At 41.7% G+C, this 20,995-nt stretch overlaps 1 protein-coding gene across 1 annotated transcript in view; it reads left to right on the top strand.

Annotated features, from left to right (window-relative positions):
- Positions 1-20,995, top strand: part of cacng2a (calcium channel, voltage-dependent, gamma subunit 2a) — a 57,201-nt gene that overhangs the window by 25,991 nt on the left and 10,215 nt on the right. The window contains exon 2 of the mRNA XM_034142410.1: positions 12,683-12,766. Within this exon, the coding sequence (XP_033998301.1) occupies positions 12,683-12,766 (84 nt within the window). The remainder of the gene's footprint in view (positions 1-12,682; positions 12,767-20,995) is intronic.

Here is a 20,995-nt window from a genome sequence, read left to right as displayed (position 1 = left end):
TCTTGCCTCCTTCTTAAGGTTAGAAAACTTAAACACATCCAAATAAGAAGCAATCCCATTTTCAATCATCTGTATGCAGTGTTGGAATGTGAAGTGAATTTTTTAAGTACTGTGATATTACAACATCGAGGTATTCCTCCTTCTTTGAGTATACATTTGTTTGGTCATTTCATGTAAAAATAACTCTCTTATGTGTTGTGTTTAAGATGCCATCAGCTACGAAGACATACTATTTGACCGTAGTACTAATCATGCTCTATTATCTTTGATAGTTTGCCCTCTTTGACTTCTTGTATATTTTCCTCTCTTCATTTCCATTTCCATTACATTTTAATTTGCACTTTATTTAGTAAATAAACAGGTTGATGGTTCAGTGTCGAGCTCAAGGACACTTTGACAGGGGGCCTGAACTTCAAGACGCGGGCCTTTGGTAATCATCAGGATACAATGGAACGCAATTTAGTTTTTTTTAAACTGTATTTGAAAATTAGCTTGCAACAAGTCATTATATCTGTGGGATCTAGCACTGTTTCAGATACATAACACAGACGAAACACTTAGCTACAGGAAAAGGATCACATATCGATAACTCACAGTAAATAGTTCATCTTCCTCTTCATTCTGTTGTATTCTTGCAACTCTCTCCATCATCTCTCCTCACTGTTATCGTTATAATCTAGTGAAACAGCTGCATCGACTGCCTTTGATTTGTGATCTTTTATAGTCGCCTGTAAAAGTCCACCCCCCCTTCCTCCTTTAGATCTGTCCTCAAGTGTTCCCACTGTTATTAACGGCGTTTGGGAATCTAGTTGATTTAAATAAGAGTGCTGCATGTTCATAAGATCAATGTGAAGCTGTTTTAAGAGGGAATTTATGACACCAGGGAACCGTCTCGCCCTGCTCACTGTGCAGATTTTGCGCTGATATCATGAGCTCACATCCAGGCTGTGTGTTGTAAATCTTAGGAAAGGCCGCGAGTGGGGGTCAAATCATTTAGGATTTCATCACTGCGAATGAGGTTCAGCTACAACTTCATCATCACCAGCGCAGAGAGGCGAACAATCCAGCTCAGTGCTGCTGCCAGTTTATTAAACTGAGCAGAAATGAGTCTGATGTTTTCCAGGTTGTGGGAATAAACCGGAGGTGAGAGAGTTTGAAGGATGCTCTGTTCTCCTGCTCGGATGAAAAACACATACAGTATATCACCTTCGATTCTATGCAACACAACATTTGATAACAGCTATGTTATTAGCTTCAACTGTACTTAAGTGATACAAATGAAGAAGTTAGAAAACAGACCTAGATTGATGTGTTGTTGGTGAGAAGGATAGAGGGTGTGTCCAGAGAGCTGATGTATGTAGACCTGAACCTGGAATATACTGACAACCTTCTGAGAGATTTTTACTTGCATGCTACATCCTGAACCAAGGATGCATGTAAACATTTATTTATTTATAACATCTTCTGTAGTCAGTGTCCTCATGTTCTCTTGCTGTTCCACCTCACAGTAACAAACTCTCATCTCCAGATATCATTTGTTTTCGGCTAAGGCTGAATTTTAAATCTGAGTTTGAGAGTAGAATACACAACTCAGAATACAGAATATGTCACGTTATTAGAGTACACCGAAAATGTGTAAGTGTAGTTTGAAGGTGAAAGTTGAGGTGTTTAGTTTGAGCTGAATTAGCGTAGATCTGTAATTATCCTAAATTGGAGATATTTTAACATTCAAAGATTGGGCTTTGGGAGGTTTAAATGGACATTTAGGAAAATGGTTCACTGTTGGACGTAGAAAACTGCCAAATTAATTCAAATCGTGCAGGCCTATTTTCATGGCATTCACCTCAATTAATGTTTTGTGTATATAAAATAAAATGAACTAATTAGCAAAGTACACAGTAGAATTTAGCATTTTCACATTTAACTACACTGAACATCATTTGTCAAACATTGAAACAATTGAAAAATGTAAGGATCATGATCTACCATTTGTAAATGGTATATCCCAGAATGGCAGCAGGTTACTGTGGATTTCACTGGATGAAGCTTTAAGTTCATGCCGGTCCAATAATTAAGGTCTGAGGGATTAGGTGGAGGTTTGTGGGAGTGTGGTGCTGTGCTGCAGGCAGGACTCATCTCAGTCCTGCTGAGAGTACGCTTTAGGTCCTACAGCGCACAGCGAGTCCACCTGATGGTCGGTTCAGCTCTGTTTTACAGCCCTTTCTCCGGCACAGCCAGAGACTTTACAAAGCATTACTTATGTTTTTCCTCACCTTGGCCAACAGAGCCCACATTGTTACTGACTGCACTCTGTCTTTCTCTGGACCCTAAAGGCCCCTTTACACTTTGAGAATATGGGCGGAAAGTGGTAAAAGAAATGTGGTAAAATCTTCCAAAGCAGTGGCTGGAGATCGCTCTGTGGGACATGTCCACCGACAGGATTAGGATTCCACTTTGGTTTAGAAGAAACAGCAGCAAAACAGGAGACACAAAAGCACCTCCATGTTTGTTGACACGTAAAAATGTCACAAGGCTTTCACACAATTCTATTTTTTAGCAGAGATGGGTTAGACTGACTGATGTAGAATAGACTTGAAAAGCAGACAAAGCAGTACAAATTATGAGTTGTTTAATTTACATCTCTCTGTGGTCACATTATCATTTATTATTTTGGTTGACATCACCCCGTGGATGAGTCAGTGTGAACTCTGCTTTTGCATCATAACTTTGTATTCTGGGAAGCAACACTGAATGTTATTGGTCAGTGTTAGTGTTAACAAACATTTTATCATGGAGAAGTTAAACTTTTTCCTCAAGTTGTCTATCATATGAGTCAATTCCTTTATAACTCATTTTACTTTGCTTTCAGAACTGCACCCATCTTGCGCCACTTAAATTGACCGTGCATGTGTTCGTGCTGCTTCCAAATATGGTTTCTCAGTTGATTTTGGACAAAGCCATACTCCAGGTTTGGCTAGTGGATGCCACACAGCTGTTTTAAACAAGGTTGTTCATGTTTCTAGTGCTGGATCACAAATAGAAGCAAACCAGTTTCCTCCTGCGCTGCTGATTACATGATTGTGATGGGCGTAGGTAAGGTGTTGCTTTTGCAGTATAGCTGTTATAAGCATGAGTTGTTTACTTGGCCTGCGTTCTGGGAATGCCTCTCTCCGTGGGTGCTGCTTCTCAGGGACTCTTCTGAGAAGCGGACAGCTCTCACCCCAGACGACAAGAAGGCTGTGACGCACGCTGCTGTGACACCAGTGACTCACTGGTTCCCTGTTCCTGGATCTGTGAAACCTCATCCTGCCCCTTCATCACTGTTCCTGCCCCGCACCGTGACCTCTCATGTCCGAGTGTGTCCACACCTCTCAACTAAGACACTCAGACGGACCACAAGCAGGCGAGATCCCTCCCACTCCCTCTGACAGCAGCTGAGGGTGATGCTGCACGTCTTGCGTCGGTATATTATAGCAGAGAGAAGGCCTGTAAAGAACAGAAGCAAAAGAAGATAGGGTTCAATACTGGACAGGTATTCTTTTAAGTCTAGGGTTTATGGACATATCCATTCAACCCACCCTTCCTGTGCAGAGCTTGTGGCTCTTTTTAAAACACTTCCTGATTTCATCCTCTGCTCCCGTCTCAAAAGCTTAATTATTTAAATATTCAACACATTAAACAAATGTTTTGTTTTGGCTGATGCTGTCGTCATCCTTCAGGGGGGAGAGTCTTTTAAATAAATATCAATGCAGCATAACATGCAGGTTGGATATTAGGAATAAAGATCTAATTTATTAAAAGCAATGTCAATGTAATGCTAATCCAAACATTTCCTGCATTATTAAATGCTGTGTTTCAAATGGACTGTGGTACCTGATACTGGTACAGAATTTAGTTCCACCTCCTGAGCAGATTAGGTTCAGTAGCTCGCCCTGAAAGTGGAGGGAAATACAGTGGAAACACTGAAGTTCCTTTAGTGGAAAATCCCTGATACAGTATAAAAGCAAGAGGCTATAAATAAGGAATGATTCGGAGAGAGGAGTCGAGAAAGCAGTGGGGTGAAACGAGTATGAAGGAGAGCTTTCTGGACTCCCAACAGGTTCGCTGCTCCTTTGGTGGCCGATAACAGGTTATCTCCTCCTTCTTTTCTATGTATTCTCCATCAGCACATCATCTCAGGAGTAAACAGACCCACAGACATGTGGTGCGGACATCCCAGCGTTCAGGGCAAAAAGAAACGGCTTTGTTTGGAAAGTGCTCAGAGCCGAGCCGCGGGAGGTCAAATGACTGTCTAACATCTGTCAGTCATCCTCCAACGAGCCGAAACCTGACGGCACCTCGCTGCCTCCATTAGTCTGCCTCCCACATCACCGACAGCTACAGCTGCTCGCTTATACCTGCCAACTTCTTCACAGCCGCAAGAGGCTTCTTTATTTGCAAAGCTGCTAATATTGTATTTTCCTTGATTCATCTTTTTGCAGCGATAAAGACACAATGAAATAAGAGTTTCAATGTTAAACTCTTTATAAATAATACATAGGTGTTTTCATGGTTACTTATTTAGTTATAAATATTTAATGTTATAGAAAAGTACTTTTCAAAGATTTGAAGGCAAGTTATTGTACTTGACATACATTTTAAAAAGTGAGCATTTTTTGGTTTCTGACATGTAATAAGCTAAAAATGACCATAATGGAGGACTAACCGGAATTCCCTAATCATAATCGCAGTTTAGCTGTATGAGAAGATTATATTTAAGAAAGTATAAAAGAAAGTCTCCAATGGTATTCAAGCTCCTTTTGTTCTTCATATTGAACTTTGTGTTTTAAAACTGGTCAGATAATTTGTAAAAAGCAGGCAAATGGTCATCACAAGCAGCAGATGTCAATCCACTTAACCAGATGCATTCCCTCTTTGAAAATATACAGGAAGTTAATAGTTTTAGTGAAAGAAATGTCAGTTTGCCGCATTTACTTTTTTAAAGGGAATTATTGCAGTCTAAATGTCCTAATGTGTGCCTCCTCTACTTCCTGTTCGAGCAGGTGGAAGCAAACAGGCCTTCATAGAGGGCTGTGGAGTGTAGTCTATTTTCAAATCGCTGGGCAATTTGATTGGATGCTTCTCTGAAATGATACCCTGTCTGCATTATGTTACACTTTTAGATATGTCACGCTAAATATGTTCTAACTGTCATTTGACCGTGTCTTTAAGTCTTCACACAACTTTTATCATGCAGCACTGACGTGAAAAAAGCATGTTTTCAGAGCCAGAGATCAGAGATGCTATATCTGTGTGTGTGTGTGTGTGTGTGTGTGTGTGTGTGTGTGTGTGTGTGTGTGTGTGTGTGTGTGTGTGTGTGTGTGTGTGTGTGTGTGTGTGTGTGTGTGTGTGTGTGTGTGTGTGTGTGTGTGTGTGTGTGTGTGTGTGTGTGTGTGTGTGTGTGTGGGCCTCCCCTGCCTTAGCGGGGTCATTACCAAGATGAATATAGTGATTATAAGAATGAATAAGGTGTGATTATGAAGATGAATAAGGCGATTAGGGCTCTTGTCACTGCTGCTGGGGCGGCTGTTCATTAGGGGGGAGAAGATGTCAGTGAGTAACACGCGTGAACCCATTACCTTTTCATCAACTGGGGATTCATACACACATACCTATACATGCATGCACATGGGAGTGCTGCAACAGCAGACCGGAGGAGGCCATTTGTGTTCATGTGTGCAGTTAAATGACCCGTGCATGCAATATATCTCTTTCCATTGGCTGCTCCGTGCTGTAATCCCGCTTATGTGTTTGACCTGAAAGGACGAGGGCACACCTGACTGCAGTGTGGAGCTATCGCTAGATGCAGAGGTGGAAGATGTATGCAGATCTTTGACTTAAGTAACAGTAATAATGTCGTTATTGAATATTCTCATACAAGTGAAACCCCTGCCTTCGAAAAAGTAGCTAGGTAAAAGTATTAGCATAAAGAAGTAAAAAAAAAGTACTCATTATGCAGAATGGCATTTCTCACAATAATACATTATTAACATTAATGATTTAATTATATTTAATGATGTATTAATGTGTAAGGATCCCCATGTTGCAGCCTGTACAAGTGTAGTTAAAGGACTACTTACTTAATTCATCATAAAACATTGTAATTTATTAGTTGATATTTTGTATAGGCTATAGTATAGTATAGTCCTATATACAGGACAGTTTCATAGTGAAACTCTGATTTTGTATTTACAAATGCACACACACACGCTAAACGATAAAAAGAAGGTGCTGGACTTAAGAACATGTAAAAAGATGAAAAAAAGTAGAGAACGTACTTGAGCTTGATACTTAAAACGTCACTGGTGGTTATCATTTCGATATGTATTCATGGGAGCATTATCAATTATCTTTGTAACATTGAAACTATCGAAAAAGTAACAAATTCAATTAAATAAGGGAATCGTATAATATTCACAGCTGAAATGTGGTGAAGTAAAAATATAAAGTAGCAGGAGATAAATAATAAAAACAATTGTTGTACCAAGGTACATGTACAGTCCTTGAGTGAGTGTAGTTGCATACCAGCAGTGCTGTCTGGTACTGTAACAGCAGCTGACTAACGCTGCCTGCTGTGTCACTGAAGCCGCTGTGTGTCCAGGGGTTAGAGACACCTCATGTGATCCTCTCCTATCCCAGATAGCTATATCCATGGCAACCGAAGAGAACGGTTCTGATGTCCACATGGCAACGGCTGCCGTAGGGACTGAGGATGGAGGAGGAGGATGTGGGGGAGGGGAGCAGGGGGGAGGGGGGGTTTCTGGATGCTGACGCACTCGGTGGCTGCCTGGGAAGTTTTTGAGAATGCCGCCCACTGACAAATCAGAAGTGGGCTTAAATCTCTCTCTCTCTCTAACTCTTTTTAAACGGCACCTCCTACTCAGTCAAGAGTCCACCTGACCCCCCTGCACCCTCCCCCTCCCATCATGCACCTCCTCCGTGTTTGTGTCTCATCAAACCTTTGTCTCTGTCTGCATCGCTGTGGCAGCTGTGATCATGTTTGATTCACTGTTTTGAGGGATTTGTGCGTGGGCAGGCCGACCGGGAGGTCTCTCTCCTCGGGCGTCCAGGAAGGATCCGTCCGGCTCCGATACTTCTCCTACCTGAAGATTATGGGCAGTGTGATGAGAGCCAATGTGAATACAATGTGGAGACAAGGGACTGTGGCAGTGTCCGCACAAGTGCAATAGCAGCATATGTGGAAAGGTTTACGCCAGATTTAGATTATTTCCAAAGATCTGTCAGTAATCCATGCTTGTATTTGATTTGGTTATTATGTGTTGTATATTTAAATCCACGGCTACTCCTTTTGAATTCCGGTCCAGCCTTCTTCTTTTTTTATTTAAAGTATTTTCATCCAAGGTCGAAGTTCAGTTTCCTTTGGGTTAAAGGTTTGGTTGGTGGATGGCCATGCACATTTAAAATTGACATAACTTTATTTCCACGAACAGTGTTTACATTCTTTAAATTCACTTTGTAATTCGGAAAGCTTTGCCTTGTCGCAATATTGAATAGGAGACTTTATGCTGCATTTGCATTTATTTATTTACTGTAGCCTAATGGAGAGTGATAATCAAGGCGATCTGAAACTAGAAGTGTCTTACTGACAGGGGATCATCATTCTAAACACACAATCTCCACCAGCAAAACACACAACCTGACTGTCATAGAGAGAGGGGGGAGACATGGAGATAACACCACACATTTTCAGCAATCTTTTCTTAAAGGTATTCTGTTAGAATTGGTTGTACACACAAAAAACACTGCACTTACCAACACACTCCAACAGCTGTGTTCGGTGGACATGATTGGCAGTTTTAGAGAGTTACAGAAGTTTCCAAATGTGTGTTTAGGTGAGTGTGGTTATCTTGTACCACCCTGGCGTCATTTGCACATCATTTAATAAAGGTAAACACATTGGACGGGTCTGCATAATGAGGCGATATACCTTTGAGTGTCAGGACCAGAGACAGCAACCATCTGTTACTATAATTCTGCTGATTACAAAGCATTCTCACATTATTGGGATCTCATTCTCAACATATTTTGCAGGTTAAGTGGCCTTTGGTGTATCTTGACTAGAAGGTTGGCACCATATAACACGAACGTCAGCTAGTATCATGTCGCAGAAAGGTTTAGGCAACAAAATCACAAAAACATTGATCATACCCTTACCCAGGCCAGATATTTCCATCTTGGAAAAGAGAACAAGAGGGTTTATGTTCCTTCTTCCTGTCTGATAACCAGGAGCCAAAGGCTGTGCTTTAGTATGACTTAGAAAAACCTTCTCACCTGCATAACAAACTTCTTTTTTTTTACCAGCCAATACCTAAATACTGGAATGCTTCCACATTGTGCCGGGCTCTGCCTCAGCTGGAGCGGCTCCAAAGCCCTGAACCTATACATGACCCTCAGCCCAGAGAAAGAGCAAAACAGCAGCGACGTCATGGAGCCAGGAGAAACCTTACCTCGTGGTTGTGTGTTTGTGAAAATGGGCTTGAAGCTGACCGGATAAACCCCGGGTCCCTCAGGAGTGGACCCGAAGCCTCTATAAATCTACATCCACCCACCACCCTCCCCTTCTTCTTTTCTCCACAACAACCCCCTTCTATATACTGCACTCCACTCTTGAGTGCTTCTCTGTCTCTCCAGGCTTGATGGTAATGAAGTGCTTTATGGCTGCAGAGGACGTGAGGGGACGCAGGGGGCACGGGGTTAGCACATAGCTCATGTGGGGGGCACAGTGGCCAGCGATGACGGGGCTGATTGAGTAAATCTTGAAAAGCACACACCCTCCTCTTGAACACAGGCTCATACACATAGCCTGATCCAACACGAGGGTCCAAGGGGGCTTGGTGATCTCAGCAGGAGATCTCAGACAACCTCCACCTTTAATGGCGGCTCTATAAATGATTACCACATCAGTCAGGCTGAGCATGCAACACTTACCATCTGGGTTTCAGCAAAATCCTTAAACCTTGATCTCAACGAGGGTGTCGAGTTTGGAGGGGTTTCATTTTTCATTTGTTGTGTTTGGCTTAATTATCTGAAGCCCTTCGAGACTCTAACAGTTATTAAAGGCTACACAAATAGGCTTGACTCACCGCCCTCAAAGTCAGGGAAAACCTGTTTCCACCTTGTTAGTTAATTCTTCATGTCATATTGTTTGTCTTTAGAGAATTAAATGCCGAAAAATTCACAAAACCTTTGCCTTCTTGCATATTAATATTCAAAACTCACAGTATTACCTTCCTACTTAGCTGTAATTTACTTTTTCCTCTCAGGCCAACATTCTCAGGCCAACATAAAAGGCCAGTTTGTATTCCAAAAGGTATGATCAGTATGCTTTCATCACCTTTTCAAATGAAGCGTCATACAATGGTTGGTTGTTCTCTCCACCCCTTTGGTCCAAAGTGAAATATTTGGTATTTCTAAACTACTATCTGACAAATTGTTATTAACTTTTTGTACAGATGATCCTTAGAGGATGAATCCTACTGACTTTTGGGAAAGTGTGACTCTGGCACTGCCATGAGGCATGATGTTTGCGCTTTTTAGGAAAATGTCTTAACATCCTTGGACATATTGAGAGACCTTTACAAATCATTTGGGATCTTTAAATCACTTTTGAATGTTGCTACCTTGCCCTTTTATCCGGTTTAATTCAGGTACATTTGAAACTGAAAAAAGCAAGTCACAGTTTGCTTGTGATTTTAGACACCTGATGCCTTCTTAGTAGTCCAGTGCTGAAAGTGTTGCTCAGTGAATACAGGTGTTTCTCTTTATGTGATAAGTGTTTTGACCCACTACACGCCTGAGCCTCCGGCAACACCTTTCCATTCAGCAGCCGTCCCCCTGCCAAAGCTCGTAATGGCCAGACAGCTCTCTCCACGCCTCGGCCCTGCGCTCACACTCACGTGGGGAGGTCTCTGAAATGAAAATGCCATTATAAAACATTTACCAGCCTGCTGAGTTTACATGTCTTACAAGAAAAGGACCGTTTGGAGTGGTTAAGTGTCACATCAATCTTTCAGCACGCTAATTGAAGTGGTTCCCCCAATAGGCCACTTTCCACAGCTGCTATTACAAATCTGCGGATGGGACGGCCAGCTGCAAACCAAATCTTACACCCACTTGATAACGTTGTTAAGACACACACATGGTGCTCTGTGGGTTGCTACTGCTGCTGCTAGTTTGCTCAGACAGCTCCACTGGCAGAGTGCAACGTAGTCGTATGTAAACACAAGTCATCTTTCAGTGAAATATGCTCTGAAAGGTGGCACACAAGCGTTCTCCCCTCCTGGAAATACAACTTATTTAGAGCTTATTTAAGCAGGCATGTTGAACATATTGTTATTTCCAGCAGCAGCCTGGGGGAGTAGTTGCAGGAGGTGGCGGGGTTACACCTACAGTATGCAACAGCTCAAATCTGAAAGCCGGCGTGCTACAGCTAGCTGCCGAGCATCTCCACTAAAGCTTCTGAGGATTACTTTGAGCTTTATGCTACCGCGTTAGTTAACAGAGATCACCTTCCAGCTGATTGGAACGGGCCCAATTCTCTAATCTGCAGTCCGCTGCTGAAAGAGGAGCTTTACATCATATATCTGAGTTCAAAACTGGTCCGTTAAACTCTGGAGGGCTTTTTCATGGCTCAGCAATTACTGAGGCCTGAACTGTGACACTCAAACTTGATGTATTCCCCCTTCCACACCATACCCTCTCTGTCCTTCAAAAGCTTTCTGTTCCCTGCCCTACCTCTATGTATCCTACCTCCTTCCTACCGTTACATTGTTTTCCTCCCTGATTCCGTCTGTGTTTATCCTTTGCTCTCTCTTATCCTAAATGCAACACAACCTGTCGTTTTTTAATTTGGCTTTGACCTCGACTTCTACAACTTCTACAGTAGATCTTTATGGAGTGGTAATGCTGGCCTGATATAAGAAGACATTTGGTCATATTTTAAGGTCAAATTAGCCCTCTGATCGACAAGTGTGACCCAAATGGTCATGCAGTCTGAGGGGTTAAGAAACAAAGTTACAGCGATGGAAATTTGACAAGAAACCGGCAACATCAAATGGTTGGGAAGCGTACTTATTCCCAAGCCATGATGAAAGTAGAAAAACTGGATAAGCTTGTGGAATTATGGCAACATCAGGAGTGCTTGTTTAATGTCTTGTGCAATACGTCAATAAGTCTTTTTATGAGTTTTTATGAGATCCCAAGTCCCTAAAATGGCCACTATTTTTTTCCTGCAACTTGACTGAATCTTCTGATGTTTGCATTCTTACGATCAAGATATAGGAAAATCGTTGACTGGTTTCCCACCCTTTTAAATCTGTTCCAAATCCTTTTAACCCCTATTTGAATATCCTTGAGTGTTCACCAGATAAGGAGATTGTAACTCTGCGAAATTCATACATGCAACTAAAATGCACATTTCCATTAAATATGTTGCCCCATTTGGATGGAAACTGTCGAAATGACATTGAGACAATCAAAACAAACATCTGTCCACGTACGTCCTGAGCTGAGTCTCTGAACAGACGGCATGACCGCAGGTAGCTGCGACACAAAAACTGTACGCAGGTGTGAGAGCAGATCGAGGCCGCTTTGATGGCCCTTTTTTCCAGGTGACACTCTCTCTAATGTCTGAGTGGTCAACACCAGGGGGTCCCCCCTCTTTCCGCTGTTTGTGGGCCGTTCACAAAGTAATAACCGCACCCTGCTGTGCCCATCATGCCTCACTGCCAAAACCTCCTCGTCAACACCTGGCACCATGGTAACCAACACCTGTTCACCTAATTAGAGGGACACTGGAGGGAGAGGAGATGAAGAAGTTAATGAAACGCTAATCTGGTCCAATCAAACGCCCAGGCATCTGCCTTCTCAAAGCAGCAGCAGGTCTCCGTAATGGACGCCTTATGGGCGCCTCCCCCACCACGCCACCTTGATTGACCTCATCAATGACAAAACTATACTGAGAGGCTGCAAATAGTAGAGAGCAAACAGGGGGAATTGGGAGAGAAAGGGAAGTCGGCATGCAGCTTCCTGGATGGACAAAGTAGCCGGACGGCGAGGTGTCAGCCAAATGAACGAGCATTAAGAGACGAGGTTCCCGTGCACAGCAGTTGGAGCGGCTCCAGGTCGCACCAGCTGCGCTGCTCTTGTTTACAAGCCGCCACCTGCTGCCGGGTGCTCAGGTCTGCTTTCTGAAGAGTCGCTATGAGAGCCATGACCAGAGAAAAAGAGTCCTCTATGAAAACAGTTTTGACACTATCTGTGATGACAATTAAAGAAAAACAAAAGTATGGAAGCCCAGTAGAGACAAAAATAAGACTAAAACACATCCTATAAGTCATTATTATAATAAACTTTCTCAAAATAATGACTTAGCATCTTAAACACACAACATAGTATCTCAAAATAGCATGATGATGTCATTATTTTGAGAAATTATGTTATTATTTTGAGATACTAGATCAATATTTCGAGAACGTTTTTTCAAATGTTCATCACATCGGAGGAATTGTGCTTTGGAAAAATGTTTTGTGAGATACTAAAAGGTTTTGCATCTTGGCTGTTTGTCTAGTTCATGTCTTCTTGTATGAACTCAACTGAGCTGTGTTTCTGTTTCTCTCCACAGGAAACTTAAAAGGGATGTGTAAACAGATAGACCACTTTCCTGAGGAAACAGATTACCAAGCGGACACATCTGAGTACTTCTTACGTGAGTATTTTTGAGTATTCCCTATTTTCACACGCAGAAACCCTGTTCACAAATTAGATTGACAGTATTTTTCTGTTCAAGTGTTTAAACATTACGATAAATCACTTCAGGTTTTTCACCCCAATACAAGATATTTTGAATATTTTTTAAATCTGTCCCACTTTCCTTTGCTCTGTCTCAGACTGCAGCACAGTGCTAGTAGAACTGCCTTTGGCCCGTGTGTCATGGCTGTCTCTGCTTTCTCTTAGCACGAGCCGGCCAGGCTGAGTCCTGCCAAGCAGCTCGTCTGTTTTTACTGCTTGGCTGTGTGTAACATAACGTGCAGTGTTACAGTCGGCTGTGTACCCTGTAAACACAGCCCATTGATTTCTGCTCTCTTTCCCTTTGTGCAAGCAAGACAGAGATGCTTGTCGAGCTCATTTGCCTGCTAATCCTAAAAATCACAACAATGACTCTGAGCTTGTGATGTACTGTACACTATCGTTTGCTCATTACTCTCTTCTGATTGGCCAGTTAATGTGATCGAGACATTTAGACACAGTGTAGGAACGGCACGTTTCTATGGTTATAGCTCTGTTCCAGCAATGTGTAACTTTCAGTAATACAGATAATAATCAGGTACAAATACTTAAAATTGAGATTTATGTATTTGAAATAAATCTACTTTTACTTGAGCAACTCAACTTTTTTTTGGATAAATACTGAAATTCTTCAGCAGTCCTCTTGTCCTCTTTGTTGTGAGGACATATTTTTTGGCAATCAGCTTTGATAGCGAAACTTTTTGGAGAGCATTAGTCCACATTTGTTGGTGGATCATATCAATATGTCTACGTTTTCATGGACACATTTAAGATTGTAATATTTATTTTAAATTGCGTATTCCAGTCGTCACTCAAAGTCCCAGTATAATAAGTTGTTTAATGGGTTAACATTAATTGAGTAAAAATGGTGTATGTTTGTTTATTAACTGGCCCTTTGCCCCCTGTCATTTTGCAAAAATTACCCTGGGGAAGAGCAAGTATGCCGTCACTAAAGGCTTTATACTTTCTTTTTTTTTAGAACTTGCCAATACCTAAAATCTCAACTTGATGTATAAAATTGGTGAAGTCAATGGATTTCTTTATTAAATGTGATTATTTGCCACATTAGTTGCCAACTCCTTGCTGACCCCTGATGTGGGACACCCCTCCTCCTCATCCTCCTTCTCTGTTCCTCCCCCACCCTTCTCTAGCCTGCAGTGGTTTTAAACTAGAAGTCAAAAAGTGTCCGTCTCCTCGTCTCCATCAGCAGGGACAGTAATTGAGGCCTCTCAGAGAGCAGAGCAGTGCGTGACAGTGCTGGAGATTAAGCCCAGCCAATTAGGCTGTGTTTGACTTAGCGCTCTGAGCGGTTGTTCCCGTCCATATGTGCCAGAGAGGACGGTTATGATAACAGCTCTGGTAATGATTCTAACAATGCCAGAGCACTGGCTAAGGCAGATCTGTCTTTGTAAAGAGGTGTCTCTCAGCTGGGGATGACAAGGTCGTGGGGCAGAGGCCTCACTCGGGCCACAGACACTCGTTTGCATGCGTGTGTGTGTGAGTGTTAACCTCTTCACAGGCTGTGATTGGAGGAGAAGGCCGCAGTGCTCCCAGTGGCTTGCCAATTAGGACACTCACATCCATAAATATTTCAGCCTCCTTCTTATATAGGTCAGGCCTCTCTCGATCGCTGTCTCTCACACTCTGCCTCTCTTCACCCTCACACCCGGAATATTACATGACAGGAGTCATTTAGTTCCTCTCTCTGGATTGAAAGGGAGACTTGGCGATTCAGAGCGTTTTCAAAAAGGGTGCATAAAGATGTCACACAGGACATCTTGGTTGGTTCTGGATGTATTTTTTATATCTGCCAATTTCCCTTTCGTGGACACACACCTGGTATTTCCATAATGAGGAGTTTCACGGCGCCTCTGGGTGGCCAAAGACAGAAAAAAGCTGCCTCTGCTTTCACATGCAGAATTGGGAGAGCGGGGGATAGTTATGCAACAGGAATTATGTCATTTCAGGTGAAGGGCCCAGCGGAAGTGACGTCAATGGGGAACTCGCCGGTCAAAAAAATCGAGGGGACACACTGGTGATGTCATAATACAGCGTAGAGAGGGGGAGGGACATATTTGGTGCCGAGTGGAAATCACATAAATATGCTGTTAAACATGCTTCATCAAACACACACACTCTGATCTGCTGTCATTATGCTAACACACACACGCATCCACCACATATCAGTAGCTTCTGTGTGTGTGTGTGTGCGTGTGTGTGTGTGTGCGTGTGTGTGTGTGTGTGTGTGTGTGTGTGTGTGTGTGTGTGTGTGTGTGTGTGTGTGTGTGTGTGTGTGTGTGTGTGTGTGTGTGTGTGTGTGTGTGTGTGTGTGTGTGTGTGTTCCATGAGCTCTCCCAATAGCAAGGCAGTTTGCACATCCACACAGGGTTATATAAGCCAGCTGAGGCACACTAAAGCGCCAGTGGGTTTTTAGATCATGCCGTGTCGGAGCTCCCATCATCCACTGCTCTACTGGGTGCTAAGCAGCTGAGAGAGAAGAAAAAGGGAAAGAAAACGCCCTGTTACGCAAGCTACTAATGCTGAACGGAAAGACATCAATTCACTGTAATACAGAGAAGGAAATCATGTGAGGGGAGTAAGACGAGTTTGATGTGTCTGATATACCATGGAGGCATTGGAGTCAACAGTTTTGCTAGTTTATTATCTTCCAAAAATGTTTGTATGTAAATGCGGTGGCCTTTTTGTAGATTTCATAGACCAAACAATAACTTGAGAAAATAATACATCTAAATAAAATAAAATAATAAATGTGTTCTATAAAAGAATGTCACTTTGACATTTGATAAGCAGGAAACAGATGATATTTGGCATTTTTTCACAAATGTACTGAAATATGACTGATGTGATTAATCAAGTGTCCATATACATGACAATCATTTATCAGTAAATTGTGTAAGCCGTAAACAAAAAAATGTTGTGCAGCTTTCTTCCATAGTTTCACTGCTGAGTTATTCGATGCAACCTGTATTTATTTAGGCTGGTGTGGGGTTTCTTGCATCTGGCTGCAAAATGTTCTGCTGCTTCAGGCTGCGTATTTGCCTGGTGTCACATCACAAACCACAGTTTTGTTGTTGTTGTTGTTCACCCAGGCCTTTGGAAATAATCCCCTGACCCTTCAGCGTGTCCAATGTCAATACTAATACTCTTAAATATGCACGTTATAACGATGCAGTATCGGTGGCCATTTTTACCCCCTGAATTAGCTATCTTGTAAACCTTACTGGGTGTTTTTGCCCCTGAGCCTGCATTCATCTCTGCCTCTGGTGTTTGCATGCGTTCATCAGAGAGTACTGGCTGACATTGCTGACAAAAGGGCAGGCCTGTCACAGCCTGTGTCACCCCGAGGCCTCACGGCAGACTGGACGCTGGCCTGAACTGGCTTTGATGTCGCCCAATAAAATCAATGGGTCTAGCGCAGGACACGCAGGGCTATTGTATTGTAGGGCAGCGCAGGGGGTGGCAGTGACACCACTGCATGGTCTCTAGTACCAGTTTGTATACTTGAGTATGTGTGGCTTACCAGAGGGCTTTAAAAGTATCATTTTTTGGAAGTGGGGTTGTATGAGTTTCTTACCCATAGTCAGTGTATAACCGTACAGTTGATAGCAGTTGTCACGTCCACAGTTTGGAGAAGCAGACAGGAGTTACGGCACGTAGCATTGTACTGCTGTGAACAGGGGCAGAAGCAAAGTATATTATAGCCAAAGCAATTATCTATGCTCTCTTCAAAGCCACCAGACACCATTGACAAATACAGAAAACAGAACATGGGTGTTGCTGTTCTACTGCTGCCTCAATCAGTTCATTTTTTAGTTTGTCATGCACTATTGTGTGATTTTAAACAATAACACAAACTAGCAAACAGTTCTCTGTTGCAGGATGCAACTACCGTGTTCTGCTGGGTAAATTAAAACAATTAATTCCAAGGAAGACTCTGATAGATCTGCTAGTAGTGATGTTGGTGATAGCAGATAAAAAGCCAGATAACGACTTCAAAGGGGGATGTCTGGCAGTCAAATAAAGAGATTAAATATTCCAAATATACCATACAAATAAACTGAAATTACATGTTTTCGGTGGCAAGAATACATTTGGCTACTGCCCCCGTCCATAGCAGTACTTAGCTTCGATTTGGTGCTGACATTCCTTTCTCTTTCTCCTTACTGGGGATGTGCTGGCCATCTTCTACAGAAGGTTAAACACAGTGTATGGATGAGTATCTCATACAACCTCACTACAAACTAATTTGAACCATCCCTTTAATGTGATCACATGACCTGAGATGGGCTTGTCAGATGGATAATGTAATAATATCAGGCGAGGAAGTTAACATCCAGCTCGTGCCCCTGTGTTCCCAACGGCAGGTGTCCCAGTCGGTCGCAGTGTCATTGAACATCCAGTTCCTCGAGCGGTATCCAAGGCAACAAATAAGGAATCCATCGACTGATACATAAAACACACGTCACACAGACACGGGCCAATAAATTAAAAGCCAATCATTTTTGTCCTGGTTGACCGAGTGAGTGCTAGCACTCTAACTTTATATCTTATTAACGCGGAATATAGAGACGCCACAGCTTGTAAAAGGCAGAGGTGAGAGAGTGTGTCCTCATATTAAAGCGAGATCAGAATATACTATGTTGGGCTGTCACTGGGGCATCATCAAAAGACGGCTGCACCCTCTCAGATCCGCTTTACATGCACACATTTATTCAGCAGTGCTAACAGCCTGAACATTCCCAAAGCTGTGAGAGAAAGAGAAACATGTAATGCTTTTGTCCTGTTTAAAATATTCACACAATTATTGTAAAACATTTTAATATATATTTTGTAAGAACAGTGGTAATGTTGAAAGCCGGTAAAAAAGCCCATCCACATTCAATCAAAAGCATGAGTACCTCAAGTTGCTTTAATGTAAAGAAATAAACAACCGCTCTATACCACAACATATTTTGTAATTGTACTTTGAGCATATTTCTAGATGACTGACCTGGATTTACTCTTGAATTTGTGTGAAATGTAGAAGCTGATTTTAATACTTTTATTGCTATTCAAGCTCAAGTTGTTGGTATGCCTTTGTGGGTGATTGTGCTGCTTTATGAGGATGATACCTCAAAGTTCCCTGTAGAGTTTTTACGCAATGGCAGCACTATGGAGCAATGTTCTTATGAGACGGTTCCCATTTTTAGTTTTTTTATTGAACAAGTATGCTACATCCTTTACAAGCTATTCTTCTGATTTTTAGCTGCTTGCCGTACCAGGGCGACCAATGTAATATTAAGCTAACAGAGCCAGTAATGAAGAAGACGGTTTGCTATTGCAGACATGGAAATTAATTAAATATTTTTTTAAATAATGTGTTTTGGTGAAGGAAAAGCATCAACATGTGTGTTCAAGGATACACATCACTATGGTCAGAACAATTGTGAATAATGGTTTCTCTAGGGTTCCTTCATTTGTTTCTCCAATAACTCTGGTTTATTTTTTAGATATTTTTTCTTATTATCTGCAAGGGACTAAGGCTAGAGAGGGTCTTATGCTGTACAGATTGTAAAGCCCCCTGGAGGCATATTTTTTGTTTGTGATATTGGGCAATATAAATGAACATTTGATTGTAAAAGTGATTGATTACTTAATCGTAAACGTGACGCGGCCGCTGATATTGGTGGTTCTAATGATGAAACCTGTGCTCAGACCGCTTATTGTGGCGTTGATATCGGCCATGCTAAGCTCTTGCTGTCACGCAGACAATCAGGCGTGATCTGTGGGGACATCAGCAGTGGAGTGGAGGGTAATTACAGTAATTGAAATGTGTTCTGTGGAGGGAAATGTTATTGTCTGAGCAGGCCTGTCATGTTATGTGATTTCAGTGTGAGGGAGCTCTTTAACTGTGTTCCACTGACCCGTCTGTGTGTGATGTTATGTTGATATGACAGAGCCGTGCTCAGCGGGAGGATGACTGGAATCTAACGGTGTGGCCGTGTGCAGGGGTCCTCAACATCCAGGGGTGGAGAACATATGCAGATCCTTTTAGTAAAAGTACTAAAATCACACAGTGAAATACTCAACTACAAGTCAGGTTCCTGAGTTCAAAAACGTACTTTAGTAAAGGTATTCAAGTATTAATAGCAAGAGGAACTTAAAGTATCAAAAGTGCAAAAAACATTGTGACATTCTGGTTTCAACCTGATGTGAAATAGTCAATATAGTTTAAGAATATAATATCTCAACACATAAAGGACCAATAATTCCTTCTATCAAAACCATTTATATTTAAAATAGCAAGGGAAGGAATAATGTATTGAAAATATATAAAGCTGTCAGACAAATGCAATGGAGTGTAAAGTACAATATTCCCCTCTTAGATGTAGTCTAGTGGAAGTATTGGGGAAGTATTGGGGAAACATTGTAATTACGTACTGAGTTACAGTACTAGTAACATTCCAGTATTTGTAAATCTCAACATTTTCAGTCTGTTGTTTTAACTGAAGTGTGTGTTGATTTTACATCTTTACCGGTCTCCCATGATCAATACAGAAAGCAAAACCGAGAGATTTATCATTTGTGATGGGCAGGTTTGAATCTTGTTTCTCTTTTCTCTTTGATTTGTGTTTGTTTGAAGGCTTCCTGCAGCATGAATATATCAAAAAAACAAGTGAGACAAAGTGGGTATGCTCCTTGGTTTAGATCTTTTAATATGAAATTCCTTCTCTTTGTTAGTATTTCTCTGCTCTGACTCTACACTATTTTAAGGCCTTTACATTCTGTGATGCTTTGGGCTTATTTTTAAGTGCAACAATACCAATATTATCACAATACGGTATCAATTTTCACGTTATAAATCTTTGTTAATATTTGGGGCTCCTGTTCTCTGTAACTTGTAGGATGTTTTAATGAATATTCAAAAACAAATAGTGGACATCAATTGGAAGTTATGGGAACTGCATGAACAGCATAGAAACTGCCTTAATGAAACAATCAAAGTCAACATAAAAGATTGTGAATACAAACAATGGGACACAAATTAACTCATTAATGAATTCCCAGAGGGTCTTAAAAACATAAAATATGAACACCTCAGCTCTCACTCTTGTTTCTGTTAATAAGTGCCAGCCAGTAAGACGTGCATACATTTTCTAATCAATTCAAAGCCAAACTGCATTCTGCCTGCAAGCTGTGTTGTCAGGACACATAAGCTTTTAGATGCAGGCTGAACACTGCGTAAGCATTCTTGCAAATTCTGAATTTTAGCCACCAAAGCTAATTCCCTCTGTTTATGCACGTTGTTTCACACATTTTAATGCACTCCGCAGCCTCACCCAAAGATTTTTCCTGGATGTTTGATGCCAAGGTTGATTGGGGGAAAGTTTTGATGGAGGGGGGGGGGTTGGGGTTGAGGGGCTACAAGCCTCTTGGTCAGGACGATGCAAGGGCTCAGTATTGAGGAAGAGAAAGCGGAGGTGTGGAGGGGATTAATAAGCGTTTGTAGTATTAAATCAATGTGCCTGGGAGCTGAGGCACCTGATTAGCATGACCCTGTCCTGCACATCAGCACATTCTGGACTGGGGGAGGCTGATTAAGAGCGAATGCTAATTTCCTCTCAACCTTGTCAATGAAAGAAAGAGGGAGAGAAAGTGAGGACGACAGAGAGGAAGAAAGAGAGGGAGAAAGAAAGAAAAAAGAGATAAAGAAAGAAGGAAGGAGGGTGGAGAGAGATGCCTTTGTGCATGTTTATTCACATGTACAGTAGACGTGTGTGGTGGTGTCACTTTGTTAACGTTTGCAAAGTTGAGGCAAAAGATGCAGTTCATCACAAATCGGTTTAAATGTGACCTTGTGTTTTCCATAATTATAACAGAGAGCAAAGGTATACAGAACTTGAGAGAAGTCGAGCACCAAAAAACTATTTGTTTTCTCGATTTAGCAAAAATTATCACATACGTACATCCAATGTATTTTTATGGATTAAGCTACCCAGAAATATACGATAAAAAATATAATACGGGACTTACCTTTTGGTACTTGTACTGAAGTAATGTTTTGAAAGCATGACTTTTAGTTGAAACTGTAGTATTGCTACCTTTACTCGAGTCATTATTTCACCTTTGATGGATTGACTCTTTCGCC

Source organism: Trematomus bernacchii, unplaced genomic scaffold (genome assembly GCF_902827165.1).
Source record: "Trematomus bernacchii unplaced genomic scaffold, fTreBer1.1, whole genome shotgun sequence".
Taxonomy (NCBI): domain Eukaryota; kingdom Metazoa; phylum Chordata; class Actinopteri; order Perciformes; family Nototheniidae; genus Trematomus; species Trematomus bernacchii.
This window is presented reverse-complemented; position numbering and strand designations above follow the sequence as displayed.